The 21,728-nt window shown below is 44.1% G+C and overlaps 1 protein-coding gene across 10 annotated transcripts in view; it reads right to left on the bottom strand.

The window, feature by feature from the left end:
- Positions 1–21,728, bottom strand: part of MED18 (mediator complex subunit 18) — a 186,153-nt gene that overhangs the window by 54,675 nt on the left and 109,750 nt on the right. The window contains exon 1 of one of the 10 annotated variants that reach the window (XM_017346543.3): positions 3,923–4,207. The exons of the other annotated variants lie outside the window; for them this stretch is intronic. Coding sequence (XP_017202032.1) covers positions 3,923–3,968 — 46 coding nt within the window. The 5' untranslated portion in view covers positions 3,969–4,207. Of the gene's footprint in view, positions 1–3,922; positions 4,208–21,728 lie in introns of those variants that run through there. 10 annotated transcript variants of the gene reach the window in all.

Raw genomic sequence — 21,728 nt, forward strand, 5'->3', positions numbered from 1 at the left:
TGAGGACAACTGCTTTTTTTCCTTGAATGGATATCACACATAAATTCCTACTCTGCATCCAAATATTAGGTAACTTCAAGAAGTTCACAGATAATGGAATTCAAAGCTAAGTATTTTAGCAAAAAAAAAAATGTTTAAGTCCATGCATAATTTTTTCATAATAGCTTTTTCTATGCACTTTTTGAAGATCTCTCAGAGTCAAAGTAGTTCACCAGTTGTTAGAAACATCCTGTGGTAAAAACTCTAGTTAGGGTGGCCAGCACCATGCACAGCAGGTTAGGTCACAGCCTGTAGCTCTAGCATCCCATGTAAGTGCCATCAAGTCCAGAGTCCCAGCTGCTCCACTTCCAAGCCAGCTCCTTGTTGGTGTGCCTGGGAAAGCAATGGAGGATGGCCAAGTCCTTTGGCCCCTGTACCCACGTTAGGGACCTAAGGAAATCTGGCTCCTGGCTTTGGGCTGGCCCAGACCTGGCCACTGTGGCCATTTGGGGAGTGAACCAGTGGATGGTAGATCTCTCTTTCTGTCTGTCTGTCTGTCCTTCCTTCTCTCTGTAACTCTGCCTTTCAAATAAATAAATAAATCTTAAAAAAAAAAAAAAACACAAAACTCAGGTTGGATGCTCATGTAATATATCATAAATGTGTCTATGAATCTTCATGTAAAGCTTTTTTATTTAACTCTTCTCTAATAGCTGTTGACTTCCATCATAAGTCAAAGGGGTCAACTAACTTGGAAAAAAAGGAGTATGCCTTAACCCTAAACAAATTAATAATATTTTAGATTTTTTAAAAAAATTAGTTCTCAACTTCTTGAGGGTCTAGATATGAAGTACATCTATATAGGTTCCTCTAGGTCATTCACAGTGCCTTGAAAATAATAAGAAATCGATTGACCATATACACTCACATGTTCTGTATACCTAGACTTGCCAAACGTAGTACAACTAATTTTTTTTAAATTTATTTGAAAGTTAGAGTCACAGGGAGAGAGAGACAGAGAAAGATTTTCCATCGTTGGTTGACCCCCCAAATGGCTGCAATAGCCAGTGCTGGATCAGGTGGAAGCCAAGAGCTTCACCTGAGTCTCCCTTGTGGGTGGCAAGGGCTTCTGCTGCCTTCTCCAGGCCATTAGCAGACAGCTGGATCAAAAGCGGAGCAACAAGGACATGAACCAGTGCTCAGATGGGATGCTGGTGTCAGAAGCAGTGGCTTTGCCTGCTGTGCCACAGTGTCAGTCCCCATTAATTTCAAAGTTCAAAACTAAGTGCTATATTATAGGCCTAGAATAGTAATCAATTAAAAGTTCAATTTACTTTGTATACTTATCCAATAATCTGGTAAGACTTTTCAAAGAGTTGTTCACTGAAATGTTTTTAAAATCCCATTAAGAAACTATAACATTTGAAAAAAGCCTTTAAGGGAATGGGAATGGTATAGTTTTCAAAGCTACAAATTTTTAAAAAGATTTATTTATTTGAAAAGCATAGCCGGCGCCGCGGCTCACTAGGCTAATCCTCCGCCTAGCGGCGCCGGCACACCGGGTTCTAGTCCCGGTTGGGGCGCCGGATTCTGTCCCGGTTGCCCCTCTTCCAGGCCAGCTCTCTGCTGTGGCCAGGGAGTGCAGTGGAGGATGGCCCAGGTGTTTGGGCCCTGCACCCCATGGGAGACCAGGAAAAGCACCTGGCTCCTGGCTCCTGCCATCGGATCAGCGCGGTGCGCCGGCCGCAGCGTGCCGGCCGCGGCGGCCATTGGAGGGTGAACCAACGGCAAAGGAAGACCTTTCTCTCTGTCTCTCTCTCTCACTGTCCACTCTGCCTGTCAAAAAAAAAAAAAAAAAAAAGCATAGTCACAGAGAGGGAGAGAGATAGAGACAGAGAGAGAGAGAAAGAGATTTTCCATTCACTGGTTCATTCCCTACATGCCCACCATGGCCCATGCTGGGCCAGGCTGAAGCCAGGAGTCAGAAACTCAATCTTAAGCCATTACCTACTGCCTCCCAGGGTGTGCATAAGTAGGAAGCTGGAATGGAGAGCAGAGTGAGGCACTCAGATATGAAATCAGGAATCACAAGCAGCATCCCCTATCTCTGTTTTTAATTTCACTTCTCAAGCTGGATAGTGTTCCCAGAGGGTTCTTTATGTTTTCTCTGTGTTTACTTATGAGACATTTTATTTTTTTTTTTTAAAGATTTACTTATTTATTTGAAAGGCAGAGTTACAGAGAGAGAGGCAGAGGCAGAGGCAGAGGCAGAGAGAGGTCTTCTATCTGCTGGTTCACTCCCCAGATGTCCGCAATGGCTGGGGCTGCGCTGATCTGAAGCCAGGAGCTTCTTCCAGGTCTCCCACACAGGTACACAGGCCCAAGGACTTGGGCCATCTTCCACTCCTTTCCTAGGCCATAGCAGAGAGCTGGATCGGAAGTGGAGCAGCCGGGACTCAAACTGGCACCCATATGGGATGCCAGCACTGCAGGTGGCGGCTTTACCCACTACACCACAGCATTGACCCCAGAAACATTTATCTTTAAAAAGAAAAAAAAGTGAATTATTGGGGCCAGTGCTGTGGTGCAGTAGGTTAAGCCTCTGCAGCACCAACAAGCACTGGTTCACATCTAGGCTGCTCCACTTCCAATCTAGCTCCCAGCTGATAGCCTGGGAGGGCAGAAGAGGATGGCCCAAGTGCTTGGGCTCTTGTACCCACGTGGGAGGCCCAGAAGAAGCTCCTGGCTCCTGGCTCCAGATTGGCCCAGCTCTGACAGTTGCAGCCATTTAGGAAGTGAACCAGGGAACAGAAGATCTTTCTGTCTTTCCTCCTCTTTCTGTAACTTTGTCTCTCAAACAAATAAATAAAATAAAAAATGAATTATTGAATTAGTAAAGACCTAGCTCTGGTTGATAAAACTGAATTAATTCTTGACTTCAGTTCTAAAAATCTGTTGCTAAATGAGTTACCTCATGATGCAGTACCTCAGTTTCAGAAACACACGAACAACACTTTTGTCTAGCTTCTACCTGGGAACTCAGGTGAAAATACTACCATAAAGAAACCAGTCATATTAAATTATGATACATTTAGGAGTGTTACTGGTGTTCTCACCCTTTTATACTTCTAAGTCACCAACACAGGCATTTTTTTTTTTATTTCAAGGGAAAACAAAGCAGCTTAGGTCTGAACATGTTTCCAGCTGCTTCACGAACCAAAGAGGACGCACGTCTTTCTCTTAAATACTAGAATGTTCGGCAATGATTCACAGCCTTTCCTCTGCCTCATGTGTTTAGCAACCCTTTAATGAACATCTACTTGAAACTACTTCTCCCAATTTGTGATCATATTATGGAAATCCCTACGAGGTTAGGAAAATGAGCTGTGCTCACAGTTACCGGCTTGGTCTCCAGCTATCCCTGACAGATGTAAAGCAATGACTTCGGAAGAGTTTCTACTGAAGTCTTGTTTGATGAGAACGGAAACACCAGCACAATGGAAAAATCTCGAGACTTAGTTGGAAAATGTATAACCAAATCTAAAACGCTAAGTCAATTCTTAAAAGTCAACAGTTCTAGCTCTACACCAGATATATAGCAATTGCCCAAATTCCATAAAATATTAGTAAAATACCTCTGAATTACAAACAAGAGTCGCTATAGGGCTCATCTTCTACAAGGGCAGGAAGTTAATAGCTCATTTCTCAGCAACATAATGTAAAATACAGACTTTTACAGATCAAGTAAAACAAAACTGTAAGTGGTAAATTAATGTAACTGAAAATAACTTATGTTTTCAATTCATTCTTCACAAACTAATAAACATTCCAAAGTTATGAACATGAAAACTCTTGCATTCAAACTCCTATAAACTCCTCGGCTTCACCTGTAAATCTGCCTTGCGTCTGTCAAGATCTTGTTTCTCTGCCTTCTATTACTCACCCACTGCATCTGGATTTACCGGTCTGGAGACATCAGCTTGCCCCATGATTAAATTGTCTGATGTATCTCACGACAACCAACTCTCCTGGACAAAGCAAACTTCTTAAAAAGATAAATCCACAAAGGAGGGGACACAGAATCCTCTCTTGGTGTCACTGCCAGACAAGCATCAGGAAATGGCACGAGGTCGGTTAATATGCCCGAGTTTCTAATCCCTGTATCCAGGTCTGGGCACTTGTAGTTCTTTCAAAGATGTCTTCACACAGGCTCTCTTCACACAGGAATGCCTGTCATTCCAGAGTGCACACTGTGTAGAGCTGAAGTGCAGGAAGGGGAGGAGACTGCCAACCACATTCTAGCTGCTGAGCGGCACAGCCCAAAAGTCCACCACACCTCCTCTTCCTGACTTTGAGCCTGGCTGGAACTCTCCAAGCTCAGAGCCACAGAAGAAGCAGCAGCACAGCAAAGAATTTGTAAATTTAATTACACAAAAGCATCAGTGTGGTTATGAGTAGCATGCTCATGGAAACAAGTCCTTCAAAGGCTCTGTTTTAGACACAGACCTCAAAATGTCAGATTGTTCTGGCATTTTATTATAGTTGTCATAGGTTGAATATTTGTATACCCTCTGTAATACTATAAAATAGCTATCTATCTATCTATCTATCTAGTCCATTTGTGGCCATACAGCTCCTAAATTCCTTGGAATCTCCAAAGTGAGAATGTCTTTTCAAATGCTAATTAGTTGACTGATGGTTGGTAGCCTCTAGCTTGCTTCAGGATGGGGGCTGGACCCTCCAAAAAGACCAAAGTAGGATTAGAAATTTAGAACTTTCAGTCCTACCTCCCAAACACAGGGAGGAAAGAGAGGCTGAAGGTTAGGTTGATTGATCACCAATAGCCAATGAGTTAATCAATCATGCCTATGTAATGAAGCCTCTTTTAAAATTCCAAAAGGACTACATGTGGAGAACTTCCTAGATAGCTGAACACTTGGATGTTTCTGGAAGGTGATGCCCCTGGAAAGAGCCTAACTTTTCATCTGGTATTTCATTAGTATCCTTGGTAATATCCTTTGTAACAAACCTATAAGACCACCACAAAACACACCAAACATCTAGTCAAAGGAAAGGTGGGGTACAATACTGACAGGCTGGAGGAGGAGGGAGAAAAGAGGGTGAAAAAGTGGGAGGAGGGGAGAGAGAAAGAGAGAGAGACAGAGAGAGACACAGAGAGAGAGAGATGTGTCAAGAGAGCCCGTGTGTGGGAGGGAAGCAGGTCCTGGTAGGGTGTAGGGAAGTGGGAGCAACGAATTCCATTAGGGTGGGGGTGGAGCTGATGCTTTGGGTCATCTGACACGGAGCTTAAGACAGCACCACAGATAAGACAGCATCATTTTACTAACAAAACCTGTAAATCTAAGTCCGTACCCCAACCCCCACCCCCCAGTTCTGTGAATCACTATAGCAAAATAACTGAATCCTGGGAGAGGATTGTGGGAACTCTGATTTGTAGTTGACTAGTCTTTTTTCTCTTTTTATTAAAGATTTATTTATTTCTTTGAAAGGCAGAGTTACAGAGAGGTAGAGGCAGAGAGACACAGAGAGAGAGAGAGAGAGAGAGAGAGTCAGTCTTCCATTTGCTGGTTCACTCTCCAGATGGCAACAATGGAGATGCGCCGATCCAAAGCCAGCAGCCAGGAGCTCCTACAGGTCTCCCACATGGGTGCAGGGGCCCAAGGACTTGGGCCATCTTCTACTGCTTTCCCAGGCCATAGCTGAGAGCTGGATTGGATGTGGAGTAGCTGGGACTTGAACTGGTGCCTAAATGGGATGCCGGCACTGCAGGCAGCGGCTTTAACTGCTATGCCACAGAGCCGGCCCCAGTTGATTAGTCTTAAGCACAGGTAAAAACAACTTGGGGCTTTGACTGGCAACTAAAGTGTGTGTGGGAGCAGTCTTGGAGCTGTGCCCTCTACCTGCAGGCTCTGATGCATTCTCCAGGTAGATGCTGTCAGAAATGAACTCAGAGGACACTCAGCTGGTGTCCAGTGTTGCATGGGGGAGAGGGGACCCTCAAATATCAGGTGTCAGAAGTATGTTCTGAGACCACAGTGGAAGGAAGGAAGTTTGGTGTTTTTTTCTTTTATTTCCAGATGGCCAAATAAACATGTTGAAATGTTAACTCCCAATATGACACTGTTAGGAGATGGGGTCTTTGGGAGATAATTAGGACATGAAGGTGGAACCCCCAGGAGTGGTTGTAGGGACTTATTAAAAAGTCTCCACTGGTGTAGTGAGTTAAGCCACCGCCTGCAGTGCCGGCATCCCATATGGGTGCCAGTTCGAGACCTAGCTATCACACTTCTGATCCAGCTCTCTGCTTTGGCCTGGGAAAGCAGTAGAAGATGGTCCAAGCCTTGGGCCCCTTCCCCCGCGTGGGAGACCTGGAAGAAGCTCCTGCTCCTGGCTTCAGATTGGTGCAGCTCTGGCCGTTGTGGCCAATTGGGGATTGAACCAACGGATGGAAGACCTCTCTCTCTGCCTTTCCTTCTCTCTCTTGTGTAACTCCACCTTTCAGATAAATACATGAATCTTTAAATAAATTTTAAAAAGTCTCCACAGAGCTCTCTAGTTCTTTCCACCAGAGGGTACATCATTTGGAGGTCAGAAAGAGGGTCTTCACAGACACCAAATCCAAGTGCCTTAATCTTAGACTTCACAGCATCCAGTACTCTGAGAAATAAATGTTTACTATTTAAATAAATCAGTCCATGGTATTTTGTTACAGCAGCTGGAACAAACAATAAATACATCAAAACAAAACAAAACAACCAAATGTACCCTTTCTTAGAATAAAAAGAAACATCTCTGAAAATGTGTTTACTAAAATAGTAAACTTGAAATAAATATTTGGAATGTATTACACAATACTTCTCTTCCTGATAAAGCACAATAACCCACTGTATGATCTTGAGGACAAAAAATTACAGGAAGTAGCCCTAAATGCTGGGGAAATAATACATGGAAATATTAGCTAATCACATGCAGCAACAAAAATCCAGCATGCACACTGCTTTTTCCTTTTTATCATGATATTGCTAACTTACATATAGCTAAATAGAGATATTAAGGATGTAACTGGACAAATCTTTATTTACATACAGACCCGTATATACTAACAATAAATTTTCTAAATATAAAGAAGACACACACTTGTCCAGTGTTGTGGCTCAATAGGCTAAGCCACCACCTGCCAGCATCCCATATGAGCACCAATTTGAGCCCCGGCGGCACCACTTCTGATCAAGCTCCCTGCTAATCTGCCTGGAAGAAAGCAGTGGAAGATGGCCCAGTCCACTGGATCCCTGCCACCCACATGGCAGACTCAGATGAAGATCCAGGCTCCTGGCTTTGGCCTGGCCCAGACTCAGTGGTTGCAGCCAATTGGGGAATGAACCAGTGGATGATTTCTCTCTTCCTCTCTCTAACTCTGCCTTTCAAATAAATAAATAAATCTTAAAAAAAAAAAAAAAACCACACATAACACAACACTTATATACCTTGTATTATGTTACAAACACCCGAGGTAAAAGAGGTAACTAATATTTTGAGCACTATATTAAAAAGTTCTATACTTATTTCATTTAATCATCATTATAACTAGCTCTGCATTGTAAGAGATGTATTATCTACCTTATTTTCAGATAAGAAAAGTAGGATGAGGAGTTCAAATACTGTGTCTTACATTGCCAAGTTTCTAAGTATCAAAGTCTAATATTCTTTCAACAAAAAAGTTACCAAAAAATAGAGGTTTTAGTTTAAGTCTTTGTGGTCCAAACTGAGGTCCTAGAAAGATTTCTAGTATCTAGACTTTCCCCTAAGCCTTTTTCCCCTTCATTATGACATTGCTAAACAGTTAAAAAATGTGCACAAGTACTCAGGCAACATTCAACTGTTAGTACTGGTATTAGTGAAGAAAACATGATGTTGACCATCAAAATAGGAAGGAGAGTAAAAAGAAAAACACACTGAAAGAACGATCCTATCTGAGTATCACTCTTTGGAACACAGGCACTATATTTACACATGTAGAAGCAGACCATTTGCAACAGCAGTTTCTACCACTGTGAAATAGAGACGTGAAAGGTAGCAAATGCATTGCTTGGGTGCCCAGGAGGGACTCAATACAGTTGCAGTTATCAACATCGTTATCAATATCATCATTATGGAGTCGATACTGAATACTGTTTAAGTGTGTCAGAGTTGGAGTCTGACTGAAACTTTAATTACATCTCTATCACTTTTTAGATGTTAAAACTAGGCAAGTTACTTCACTTGTCTGAGCCTTGGTTTTCTAATTATTATTATTTTTTAAAAGATTTATTTATTTTATTTGAAAGGCAGAGGTACAGAGAGAAGGAAAGACAAAGAGAAAGGTCTCCCATCTGCTGGTTCATGCCCCAAGTGGCCATAACAGTCAGGGCTCAGTCAGACTGAAGCCAGGAGCCTGGGACTCTATCTAGGTCTCCCACGTGGGTCATCCTCTGCTGCTTTCTCAGGTGCACTAGCAGGGAGCTGCATAGGAAGTGGAGCAGCCAGGATGTGAACTGGCACCACAGGGGATGCCAGACTGGTGGTGGCTTAACCTGCTGCACCCCAGGTTTCCTAATTTTTAAGAAGAGTACAGCAATACTTAGCAATACAAGGTAGTTGCAGAATTAAATGACATAACATAAAGAGCTCTGTCACTGGTACCTGGAAAACTCTTAAAAGCAAGCAATAATCTCTATAGTTGTTCCAGTAAAAAGACAAATCAAGAAAGGAGAGGCTGGGTCAGGAGCAGCTAAGTGACAGTACATTGCAAAAAACTGTCAGTACAAAGAGGTTAGTTAGAATAGGAAGAGGATGACATTTCTGTGCCATCAACAGAGACAGCATACAAGAACAAGCAGACCAGGAAGGAAGTCTGCACAGAATCACCACTGGTGTTCAGAAACACCACACAGATGGAATGGCCCAGAAGAAAGTATTAGCTCTAATATCTAGGTACATTCAAACTAGACATATTAAATCCTTCCCCAACATACAGCCCAGAAAGAGTACCTTAGAATCTGGTTTCTGTAGACAGGACCATACAAGAGAACAGAGAGACTTATGAATCCTGGTATAGCTGCTGAAACCCCTACCATATTTTCATTGTTTATTTATTTGAGAGGTAAGAAAGAGAGAGAGAGAGAGACTGAAAAAGAGAGAGAGGAGATAGCACCTATCCACTGGTTCACTCCCCAGATGCCTGTGATATATAAGAGCTAGGAACTCAATTCAGATTTTCCACAAGGGTGGCAGAAATCCAATCACTTCAGTCGTCATTGCTGCTTCTTAGGGCCTGTGCTGGCAGGGAGCTGGAGTCAGGAGTCAAAAGTGGGAATCGAACCCAGCATTTTGCTGTGTGATGTTGGCATCCCAAGTGGCATCTTAACTGCTGTGTCAAACTCCTGCCCTGACAATTCCCTCTTACTATTTCTTAGCTAATAAAAGAAACTCTTTTGGGCCGGCGCTGCGGCTCACTAGGCTAATCCTCCGCCTGCGGCGTTGGCACACCGGGTTCTAATCCCGGTCGGGGCGCCGGATTCTATCCCAGTTGCTCCTCTTCCAGTCCAGCTCTCTGCTGTGGCCCGGGAGTGCAGTGGAGGATGGCCCAAGTGCTTGTGCCCTGTACCCGCATGGGAGACCAGGAGAAGCACCTGGCTCCTGGCTTCAGATCAGCGTGGTGCGCCGGCTGCAGCGGCCATTGGAGGGTAAACCAACGGAAAAGGAAGACCTTTCTCTCTGTCTCTCTTTCTCTCACTGTCCACTCTGCCTGTCAAAAAAAAAAAAAAAAAAAAAAAAAAAAAAAAAAAACTCTTTTGTAAACTTTATCTATTTTTAAATTTATTTCTTAATTTATTTGACAAATATAGTTGACAGTGAGAGAGAGACAGAGAGAAGGTCTTCAGTTGGTTCACCCCCCAAATGGCCGTCACGGTTGGAGCTATGCCAATCCAAAGCCAGGAGCCAGGCGCCTCCTCCTGGTCTCCCAAGCACTTGGGCCATCCTCCACTGCCTTCCCAGGCCACAGCAGAGAGCTGGACTGGAAGAGAAACAACCAGGACTAGAACCCGGTGCCCAATGGGATGCTGGCGCCGTAGGTGGAGGATTAACCAAGTGAGCCATGGTGCTGGCTCCTTATTTATCTATCTATTAAAGACAGACATAGAGAACTCCCACCTACTGGCTTCACTCAGTGGTTTAATGGCTGCGGTTGACAGGGGTAAAAGCTAGGAATACAATCTAAGTCTCCCACATTATTGGTAGGAACTCGATCACCACCCCTGCCTCCCAGAGTTAGCATTAGAAGAAAGATGGAGTCAAGAGCTGGAGCCAGGAATCAACCCAAGTATTCTGATGTAGGATGAAGATGTCTTAACTGCTAAGCTATAGACTCATGCCAGAAACTCTCTTTAGAGTCCTTTTCCTCCACTGCTTAGTGCCTCAAGGAATGAGACAGAAATGGAATTAAAATCTGTGAATCTGAGAAAGTGCAATACAGGCTTTATAAAGACTTAAAAAGCAAAGAAATCCACGCTACAGTTTAGATTTAGTCGGTACTTGAAGTCCTCTAACTAGAGCTCTATTTTTCTCTGCCTCCCTCCCTCCTTCCATTCTTTCCTCCCTCATTTATTTCAAAAGGAGAGACAGAGATCTTCATATCTTCCACCTGCTAGTTCACTCTCCAAATGCCTGCAATGGCCAGCACTGGGCAAGGCCAAAATCCGGAGTCCAGAGCCCATCTAGATCTCCCACTTGGCAGGGATCCACGAAATTAAACAACTATCTTCTGCCTCCTAGTATGCACATTAGCAAGAAGCAAGGTGGGAAATGGACTAGTTGGCAAAGTAGTTGGGACTGGAACCAGGCACTCCAGTATTGGGCATCTCATATAGCATCTTAACCACTGTACCACAATGCTTGTCCCCCAAGAACTGTTTCGCTTTCTTTCTTTCTTTTTTTTTTCAGGCAGAGTTAGACAGTGAGAGAGAGAGACAAAGAGAAAGGTCTTCCTTCTGTTGGTTCACTCCCCAAATAGCTGCTACGGCTGGCGCACTGTGCCGATCCGAAGCCAGGAGTCAGGTGCTTCCTCCTGGTCTCCCATGTGGGTGCAGGGCCCAAGCACTTGGGCCATCCTCCACTGCCTTCCACAGCAGAGAGCTAGACTGGAAGAGGAGCAACCGGGACAGAATCCCCAACAGGCGCCCACACTGGGACTAGAACCTGGAGTGCTGGCGCCGCAGGCGGAGGATTAGCCTAATGAGCTGCGGCGCCAGCCCCCAAGAACTGTTTCTAAACTCTACATGTAGCCTGTAAGGAGCTGAGCATGCCAAAGATACTGTTTCCCTAAAAGCCCAAACTTGTATAGTTCCACAAGGTGGTACTCAACAGAAAAACTTAAGGAGATCATCAGCCAACAGTACAAGTTGTCACAAAGCAGGCCACACAGACATGAACTAAATTCTACCTCAGTGAGCCATGATTACTATATTCCACTAATTGAAATCCCAATTTGTTATACTTGTTAATACGGGGGCCAGTGTTACATAGTGGCTTAAGCTGCCTCCTGTGACACCAGCATACCATACAGGCACCAGTTCGTGTCCTGGCTGCTCCACTTCCAATTCAGCTCCCTGTTAATGGCCTGGGAAAAGCAGCAGAGGATCGCCTAAGTGCTGGACCCTAGCAACCATGTGGGAGACCCAGAGGAAGCTCCTGGCTCCTGGCTTCAGCCTCGCCCAGTGCTGGATGTTGCAGCCATCTGGGGAGTGAACCACTGGATGAAAGCTCTCTCTTCCTCCCTCTCGCTCTGTAACTCTGACTTCCAAAATAAATAAATAAATAAGTATTTTGTAAGGGGCTTGTGCTGGGGTATAGCAAGCAAAGCTGCTGCCTGCAGTGCCGGCATCCATTTTGGGCACTGGTTTGAATCCTGGTTGCTCCACCTCTGATCCAGCTCTCTGCTATGGCCTGGGAAAGCAGTGGAGGATGGCCCAAGTCCTTGGGCCTGCACCCTTGTGGGAGACCCAGAGGAAGCTCCTGGCTCCTGGTTTAGGATTGGCACAGCTCCGGGTGTTGCAGCCAACTGGGGAGTGAACCAGTGGATGGAAGTCTCTCTCTCTGCCTCTCCTCTCTCTCTGTGTAACTCTTTCTTTCCTTTTTTTTTTTGACAGGCAGAGTGGACAGTGAGAGAGAGAGACAGAGAGAAAGGTCTTCCTTTTGCCGTTGGTTCACCCTCCAATGGCCGCCGCGGCCGGCGCGCTGTGGCCGGCACACCGCGCTGATCCGATGGCAGGAGCCAGGTGCTTATCCTGGTCTCCCATGGGGTGCAGGGCCCAAGGACTTGGGCCATCCTCCACTGCACTCCCGGGCCACAGCAGAGAGCTGGACTGGAAGAGGGGCAACCGGGACAGAATCCAGTGCCCCGACCGGGACTAGAACCCGGTGTGCCGGCGCCGCAAGGCGGAGGATTAGCCTAGTGAGCCGCAGCGCCAGCCGTAACTCTTTCAAATAAAAAATAAATAAGTCTTTAAAAAATTATTTATAAGGAGTAAGACATTGTTGAATATCTTTGCCAAGGCCTACCCAGAATATGAGGAAAACTTCACCCACCTTTTCCTGAAAAAAGTAGTTTGAATCGTCTTCTTACATGTTAGTCATTGGGTTTGTTGCTAAATCAGACTGAGATCACAGCAGCTTTTCAGTGTTCATATCTGGGCCATACTTCTTTTTGGAAAGACAGAGAAACAGAGACAACGGGGGCCGGTTTGAGTCCCAGTTGCTCCACTTCCACTTCCAGCTCCCTGCTAATGTCCCTGCAAAAGCCGTGGAAGATGGTGAAGCTCCTCGGGCCCCTGCACCCATGTGGGAGACTTGGATGAAGCTCCAGACTCCTGGGTTCGGCCTGCCCCAGACCTGGCCATTGCAGCCATTTGGGGATGGAAGAGCTCTCTATCTCCTCCTTCTCTCTCTCTGTAACTCTTTCAAATTGAGAGAGAGAGAGAGAGATCCTATGCTCTGATTCACACCCCAAATGTGTGCATCAAGGCTACGTCAGGGTCAGGCTAAAACTGGGAGCCTGGAACTGAATTCAGGTCTCCCCACATGAGAGGCAGGGACTCAAGCATCTGAGCCATCACACAGTGCTTCCCTGGGCACACATTAGCAGGAAGCGGGAACAGCGTGTCGAGTAAGGACCTGAACCCAGGCACTCCAATACGAGATGCAGGCATTGCAAATGGCATTTCTGACTGCTGCGCCAAATGTCCTCCCTAATGCTTTCAATTCACAAAGAAAATTGTATTTTAATAAATTAACATATGATGATAATTTTATTTTCACTTGAAAATCATGATCTCTAAGTGTATTTAGTTACTTCTTTTACTAGCTGAAACTTCATAGTAGTAAAAATATCAAAACTCTAGCTTTGGATTAAGTAAAGAAGATTTTAAATTCAAGATTACTTTGTCTTATTTGTGCAGAGGTAAGGAATGGGGTTCCTTATGTCTGCTACATTCAGGCATAAGCTACATCACTGATTTCTTCCATGTGTGAACATTTTGACTGATTATTTTCTTTGCTTAGAAATATTGTTTCTCAGATTTAACGTTTAAAGAGAAAAGACTATGAACAACAGAGATAATTACAAATTTTCTTGACCTTACAATTTTTTAGACTATGTATTTTCTTCTGATAAAAACATTCCTCTAGGGGCCGGCACTGTGGCGTAGCAGGTTAACGCCCTGGCCTGAAGCACCGGCATCCTATATGGGTACCAGTTTGAGAACCGGCTGCTCCACTTTCGATCTAGCTCTCTGCTATGGCCTGGGAAAGCAGTAGAAGATGGCCCAAGTCCTTGGGCCCCTGCACCCTTGTGGGAGAACTGGAAGAAGCTCTTGGCTCCTGGCTTCAAATCAGCGCAGCTTCAGCTGTTGTGGCCAATTGGGGAGTGAACCAGCGGATGGAAGACCTCTCTCTCTCTCTCTCTCTCTCTAACTCTCCTTCTCTCTCCGTGTAACTCTGACTTTCAAATAAATAAATAAATCTTTTTTAAAAATCCTCTAGAGATCTGAAACTTTTAGTGACATTTACAGCTCTCAAACTGTGGGTAAATACATCACACACCAATATGAGAATGCTCATATGCTTTAGGTTTTCAAAAACCAGTTTTTAAGATCAATCATGAGGCCAGCGCCGCAGCTCAATAGGCTAATCCTCCACCTAGCGGCACCGGCACACCGGGTTCTAGTCCCGGTCGGGGCGCCGGATTCTGTCCCGGTTGCCCCTCTTCCAGGCCAGCTCTCTGCTGTGGCCCGGGAAGGCAGTGGAGGACGACCCAACGGCTTGGGCCCTGCACCCCATGGGAGACCAGGAGAAGCACCTGGCTCCTGCCTTCGGATCAGCGCGGTGTGCCGGCCGCAGCGCGCCAGCCACAGTGGCCATTGGAGGGTAAACCAACGGCAAAGGAAAACCTTTCTCTCTGTCTCTCTCTCTCACTGTCCACTCTGCCTGTCCAAAAAAAAAAAAAAAAAAAAAAAAAAAAAAAAAAAAAAAAAAAATCAATCATGAGTATAATGCTTTAATGTATTTGTATGATGATGTACCAACATAAATTGGATTTCCAAGAAGAGTAAGCTCTTAGCTATTTTAATTACATCTCCCTCAGCTTAATTCAGCAAACTCTTTCTTTTCTATGATCTGAGATGTCTCAAAGAGGTAAGCTCCAGCGAGAGGTTAGGAAGCCAGCTCCTTTCCTCCAGGAGAGGTTGACCAACAGAAATTATTAGCAGATCACACAAATGTATATCCAAGTAAATGATGAATTTTCAACTTCTAGATATATAATTGGCAGAGAAAGCAGCAGCGTTTTTTTCCCCCCCCATGATCCACTCTAATCTAGTCTGGCTCGTTCTTGAAAGTTACAGGAGATAACATCCTACATTTAATAACTGTGTCTCAAACTCCATGTGGAAATTAGAAGGCCTTGATAATCATTTGCAAACTTGTCACTGTCTCATCTATTTGTATAAACTGCTCCCTTGGCCTGGAATTTCTTTCCCAGGTCCATCTAGGGAACACTTCTCATCCTTCAAGAACGGGCTCTAATCTAATGTTGCTTTCTCTATTGGATATGCACCTTTCCTTAGTCACTCAAGCAGAATTCCAATAAATATTTACTGAACCCTTATCATGTGCCTAGGATGGTGTTGCTGCTACAGTTCAAGTGAACAGAGTACAGTGAGAACCAAGGTCCTACGCAAACACATGTATAAACATGTCTAGCTGTGTCTTGAGAGATCAGAAAAAATGCCTTGAATGAAATGAAATCTAGGGCTGGTGCTGTGGCATAGCAGGTAAAGCCACCGCCTGTGGTATCAGCATCCCATATAGGCGCTGGTTCAAGTCTGGGCTGCTTCCACTGCTCTATGGCCTGGGAGAGCAGTGGAAGATGGCCCAGGTTCTTGGACCCCTGCAACCACATGGGAAACCCAGAAGAGAATCTAGGCTTCTGGCTCCTAGCTTTGGAGCGGCACAGCTCCAGCTGTTAAGGCCATCTGGGGAGTGAACCAGTCGATGGAAGATCTCTCTCTCTCTCTCTCTCTGCCTCTGTCTCTCTCTGTAACTTGCCTTTCAAATAAATAAAATCTTTAGAGAAAAAAGAAAGAAATGAAATCTAGGGGCTGGTGTTGTGGCTCAGTGAGCTAACTGCTGCTTGTAATGTTGGTATTCCGTAGTGGAGTGCAGGTTCAAGTCCCAGTTACTCATCCAGCTTCCTGCTACTGTGCCTAGGAAAGCAGCCAAAGATGGACCAAAGTACATGGCCTGCCACCCATGTGGGAGACCTACATGGAGTTCCAAGCTCCTGGCTTTGGCCTGGCCCAGACAGGGCTGTTGTGCCCATCTGGGAAATGAACCAGTGGATGGCAGATCTGTATCTCTCTATTGCTCTGCCTTCCAAATAAATAAATAAATAAATCTTCCAATTTTTTAAAAAAGATCTATTTATCTTGAAAGTCAGAGATAGAGAGAGAAAGAGAGAAGGAGAGTCAGAGAGAGATCTTGCATTTGGTTTACTCCTCAGATGGCTCCAATCTCCAGCAATGGTCCAGGCTAAAGTCAGGAGCCAGGAGCTTCATCCAGGTCTCCCACAAGGGTGACAGGGGCCCCAAGTACTTCGGACCATCTTCTGCTGCTTTTCCCAGGCCATTAACGGAGAGCTGGATCGGAAGTAGAGCAGGCCAGACAGGAACCACCAGCCATATGAGATGCCAACGTCACAGGTGGCAGCTGTAACTGCTACACCACATCACAAGCCCATAAATAAATCTTAAATGGAAGGGGGGGAGTTGGCAGCACTGTGTTGTGGCATAGCAGGATAAGCCTCCACCTGTGATGCTGGCAACAATTTCAGGCTTGTCCATTAGGTAAGAAACTTTTAGTGGGCAAGTACCATGATGAATTCATCTTTTTTTTTTTTTAAGATTTTATTTAGGGCGGTGACGTGGCTCACTTGGCTAATCCCCTGCCTGTGGCGCCGGCACCCCAGGTTCTAATCCCGGTTGGGGTGCTGGGTACTAGTCTTGGTTGCTCCTCTTCCAGTCCAGCTCTCTGCTGTGGCCCGGGAGGGCAGTGGAGGATGGCCCAAGTACTTGGGTCCCTGCACCCGCATGGGAGACCGGGAGGAAGCACCCGGCTACTGGCTTCGGATGGGTGCAGCATCGCCATAGCGGCCATTAGGGGAGTGAACCAACGGAAGGAAGGCCTTCCTCTCTGTCTGTCTCTCACTGTCTATAACTCTGCCTGTCAAATTAAAAAAAAAAAAAAAAAAAAGAGGTAGAGTTACAGTGAGAGGGAGAGACAAAAAGAAAAGTCTACCATCCACTGGGTCACTCCCGAGTTGGCCACAACAGCCGGAGCTGCGCTGATCTGAAGCCAGGAGCCAGGGGCTTCCTCTGGGTCTCCCACATGTGTGCAGGGGCCCAAGGACCTGGGTCATCTTCTACTGCTTTCCAAGGCCATAGCAGAGAGGTAGATTGGGAGAAGAGCAGCTGGGACTAGAACCGGCAACCATATGGGATGCCAGCACCACAGGCAGAGGATTAACCTACTGTATCACAGCGCTGGCTCCCCCATGTATTATCTTTAAACTCACGATGTTTGTCATAACTTGGTGCCACAGTATATATGCAGTAAACATTTATTAACCTTGACTACACTGGAAGAAAGAGCATTCTTTAACTTTAAGCTTTGTTCATGGAATCTAGTAGCAAAAGGCAACTAGAGTGAAAAGTGTCAGTAAAAAGGGCTACAAGAATTGTGGGGATCATGGACTACTTTACCATTGCAAACAATTCTGAAAGGTGCTTGTTTAACTCTCATTTGTAAGGGAAAAATGGCATGCTCAGGATAGCGTCTGAGAACTTCCAGCTTTGCAAGTAGTAAAAAAAAATTTGTCATATGAATGTTCACTCATATAATCACTACTATTAGGCTCAAGGTGCTAAGCAGAAGGCATTTGAACTTCATGTGAACTAGCCTGAAGAACAGGTTGAAAGAGGCAGAGAAGGTTAAAGTTAAGGCAGGGCCACTGGAATCACTGGATACCATACCACTTACTCCAAATAATACTGGTTTCTGTATGTGGTTGCTTCACTGGATACAAAACACACGCAGAACTGCATCCTATCCTACTCCTACATCAGATACCGTGACTCCTGCTTTCCTGCTTTACCTTGATTTCCAGAAGGCAGAAAGGTTTACAGTGAAAGAAAGCAGAGCTTAAGACTCACAAATAACCATGTAAAATTTGAGTTTTCCCATTTATTAATGGCTCAGGATAAGTTACTTAGCTTAATGAGCACAAGTTTGAACATTTGTAAAATGGAGATACTTTCTAGAGTTGTTGTGAGATTAAACAGACTGATGATTGAAGCTGTTTAATATATTCTGGCTCCTTCTCCCAGCATTTAAGTTCTTTATATAAATGACCTTTACCTCTCAAATGGTTTAATGTTAATTTAAATATCACAGGTCTTTAGGAAAGAGTGAGGGAGGTTCCGTTATGCTATTACATCATAGCTCTTCTGCCCTTGATATGGGAGGCATGAAGTAACGCATCGGTAGATGTTTAAAAACTGGACATGTGTATGGGAGAAAGAAACTGGAATAATGCCAGCAGGACTGCTTTCAGCTCCACAGAATCAGAGATTTCAATCAAGATACTGGAGTTGGAGGAGCCAGGTATTTGGCATAGCAGTTAAGTTACCACTTGGGACTCCTGTGTTCCATATTGGAATGCCCAGTTCAAGTCCCAGCTACTTTGCTTCCAATCCAGCTTCTTGCTAATGAGCTTCATGGGAGGCAGGAGATGTTGGCTCAAGTAATTGGCTCCCTGCCATCCATGTGGGAGACATGGATTGGATTCTGGACTCATGGCCTTGGGCCCTGGGTTTTGCAGACATTTTGATCTCCCTCCATCTGTCTTTCAAATAAAAGAACAAAAAAATTGGAGATAAAGAGATTCTTCCTTTTTGCTTTCTCTAGAAGTTTTTATTTTGAGGACAATCAGCTCTGAAGGATACTTAGGGGATGAGGGGATACTTTTAGAACTGAGGAAGGAATTATAATAAACAGAAAAGTTTCAGTTAAGAACAGAGATGGGGTCAGCACTGTGCTGCCGCAAGGTAAGCCACAGCTTGACTCCAGCATCCCACGTGAATGCCAATTTGAGTCCCGGCTGCCCCACTTCCGATCCAGCTCCCTGCTAACCACTTGGGAAAGCAGCTGAGGATGGCCCAAGTGCTTGGGCCTCTGCATCCCTATGGGAGACCCGGAAGAAGCTCCTGGCTCCTGGCTTCAGATCAACCCATCTCAGGCCATTGTGGTCATTTGGGGAGTAAAAACACTGGATTGAAGATATCTCTTTCTTGCCTTCAAATAATAATAGTAATAATTTTAAAAAAATTAAAAAAAGAACAGAGATAAGATTTTTCTTTGATTTGGGTAAGGATTTGTGAAGTCTGTGGGAAAGACAGACCTAGAAAGTGAGAATGTGGGGAAAAAATAATAGGGCACAAAGATTCACAGGTTGGGGGACAAAGAGAAAAACAAAGGAGAATAGGACATAAATGATACTCATGGACCTTTAAACCACATGAAAGCACGCAACTGATTCAAATTATTGCAAAGGTACCATCTGGCTAAACCAATGATTTAACCAATTCAATGTTCTTTTCAAATAATTGTTTCAGGAAATATTTTATTACAGATAGGGAAGTGGCCACTGTGTACTTTATATAACTAATCTAACCCCATGCAAAATAAATGCTAAATGAATTGGATTATTATTATTGGGAAATCACAACCTGTAGTTACTCATTCTACAAATATTTGCTAACCATCTCTAAAGTATCAGGAGTGTCACTACCATGATAACAGGGAAGAAAAAAATCCCTGTTCTCTTTCCAGTACATTAGATAGTAAGCGTTATGGAGAAAAAGGGAAGTAGGGTTGGATAAAAGAGAAGGTGCTAAATGACATACTGGACAAGAAGAAGGGTTTCATTGGGAAGATGACAAATAAATAAGGGGCTGGAATAAACACCACATCCCTCAACTGAAACTTCCTCAGTCATCTTTCCTAAACACTGTGTTCTCTCCTTTCTAAGGTCAGCAAAATAAAATGTAGTGTTTCAAAGCACACTAAAAAGAAGATACTAATTATACTAAAACCTGTTTTAATCATTGCTAGAGAAGTGCTGGCCATCAGTGTGCTGCTCAGCTCTCAAATATCGAAGTGCACTGTCCAATCCTGTGGCCACTATACAAATGGAATCATCTACACTTACATTAATTAAGATGAAAGATAATTTACGACTCAGTTTCTCAGCTGCACCAGCACATTGCAGTAGCTCAGATGGCTACCACACGGGAAAGTGCAGATATAGTACATTTCCATCAGCACGGAAAGTTCTGCTGAACATGCTGAACGAAAACAATTTTTAAAGCATACACAGAAGTCTGCTAATAAGAAATCTCAAAGAACTCTACATTTTATCAGCATGTGGTGCTTATATTTCACCACACCAACTACTACAGGCAGTATACTCTGAAGGAAACTTGACTCTTAAAAATGTTTCCTTTTTTTCAGGTATAGACTATTGAGCCATTTGTACTCAGATTCTCTGACTTTTTTTTTTTTTTTTTTTTTGGACAGGCAGAGTGGACAGAGAGAGAGAGAGAGACAGAGAGAAAGGTCTTTCTTTACCACTGGTTCACTTTCCAATGGCGGCTGCAGCTGGCGCACTGTGCTGATCCGAAGCCAGGAGCCAGGTGCTTCTCCTGGTCTCCCATGCGGGTGCAGGGCCCAAGGATTTGGGCCATCCTCCACTGCACTCCCGGCCACACCAGAGAGCTGGACTGGAAGAGGGGCAACCGGGACAGAATCCGGCGCCCCGACCAGGACTAGAACCCGGGGTGCTGGTGCCGCAGGCAGAGGACTTGCCTATTGAGCTGCGGCATCGGCCTTGATACAGACATTCTTTAGCAACTGAATTACTATTACTTGTTCTAATAACACTTATAGTATCTAGATATTAATAACAATTTAAAGTCTGAGGAACCAAGCAAAAAATGATTTTATTTCATCTAAAGACCTTCTTAGAGTGAGACTCATTTGTTATCAGTTTGAAATTAGCCTCTATCTTACTGGCCATCCAATTAATAATTCTTTCTACTCAAAACAGTACTTTTTCATGAGCTGAAGATATATTTTTATATAGTTCCAATAAAATTAAATAAGGCATCTCAATCTTAAAGGAAAAATGCTTTTAAAAATAGTTTATAAAATCACATGATAGTCATAAAAACTAACTCTCAATTGATTTTTATTAAGGAACGAAGAAGTATCAATGTTATATAGAAACTAACCAGTCAGAAATTAAGGTGCTCCCATACAGGATTTTGAAATATGCTGAATGTTTCCCAGTCAAGTGGCATACATTGCTGGTGACTCAAAGAGATGACTATTAACTGCTACCACTTAATTTTCCTTCTTTCTAATTCAGGTAACCCTCAAATTCACAAGCAAGGAAGAAAGAAATATAAATATTACAACATTTGGTCACATATCCAGTAGGAATATAATAAATATGTGATGATAGTTGTAAAAAATTATCCAGAAATTTCTAACAAGGAAATCTCCTTAAATAACATTCTCTTCTGGTAAGTGTGCAGAATACACTTCACTCCCTACTAAAAAGTCTGAGTAATGAACACCTGGTTACATGATGAGTCAACACTAATTCCTGCAAAAGAACTAAGGATGACTGTGTAAGTGGTGTTTCTATTAAACCTGCTCCAGCCAGAAATTCAAAGGCATTTTATTTGTTGTCTTCCATGTATGAAGTATCCATCTTTTTTCTATCATCCTCCCCTTTTTAAAAGATGTTATTTATTTATTTATCTGACAGGTAAAGTTCCAGGCAGAGAGAGAGAAAGGTCTTCCTTCCGATGGTTCACTCCCCAAATATTGGCCGCTATGGCTGGAGCTGCTACGATCCGAAGCCAGGAGCCAGGTGCTTCTTCCTGGTTTCCCATGCAGGTGCAGGGGCCCAAGCACCTGGGCCATCCTCCACTGCTAATCCCAGGCTACAGCAGAGAGCTGGACTGGAAGAGGAGCAACCGGGACTAGAACCAGCACCCCTATGGGATGCTGGC

The sequence above is a fragment of the Oryctolagus cuniculus genome, chromosome 7 (assembly GCF_964237555.1).
Source record: "Oryctolagus cuniculus chromosome 7, mOryCun1.1, whole genome shotgun sequence".
Classification (NCBI taxonomy): domain Eukaryota; kingdom Metazoa; phylum Chordata; class Mammalia; order Lagomorpha; family Leporidae; genus Oryctolagus; species Oryctolagus cuniculus.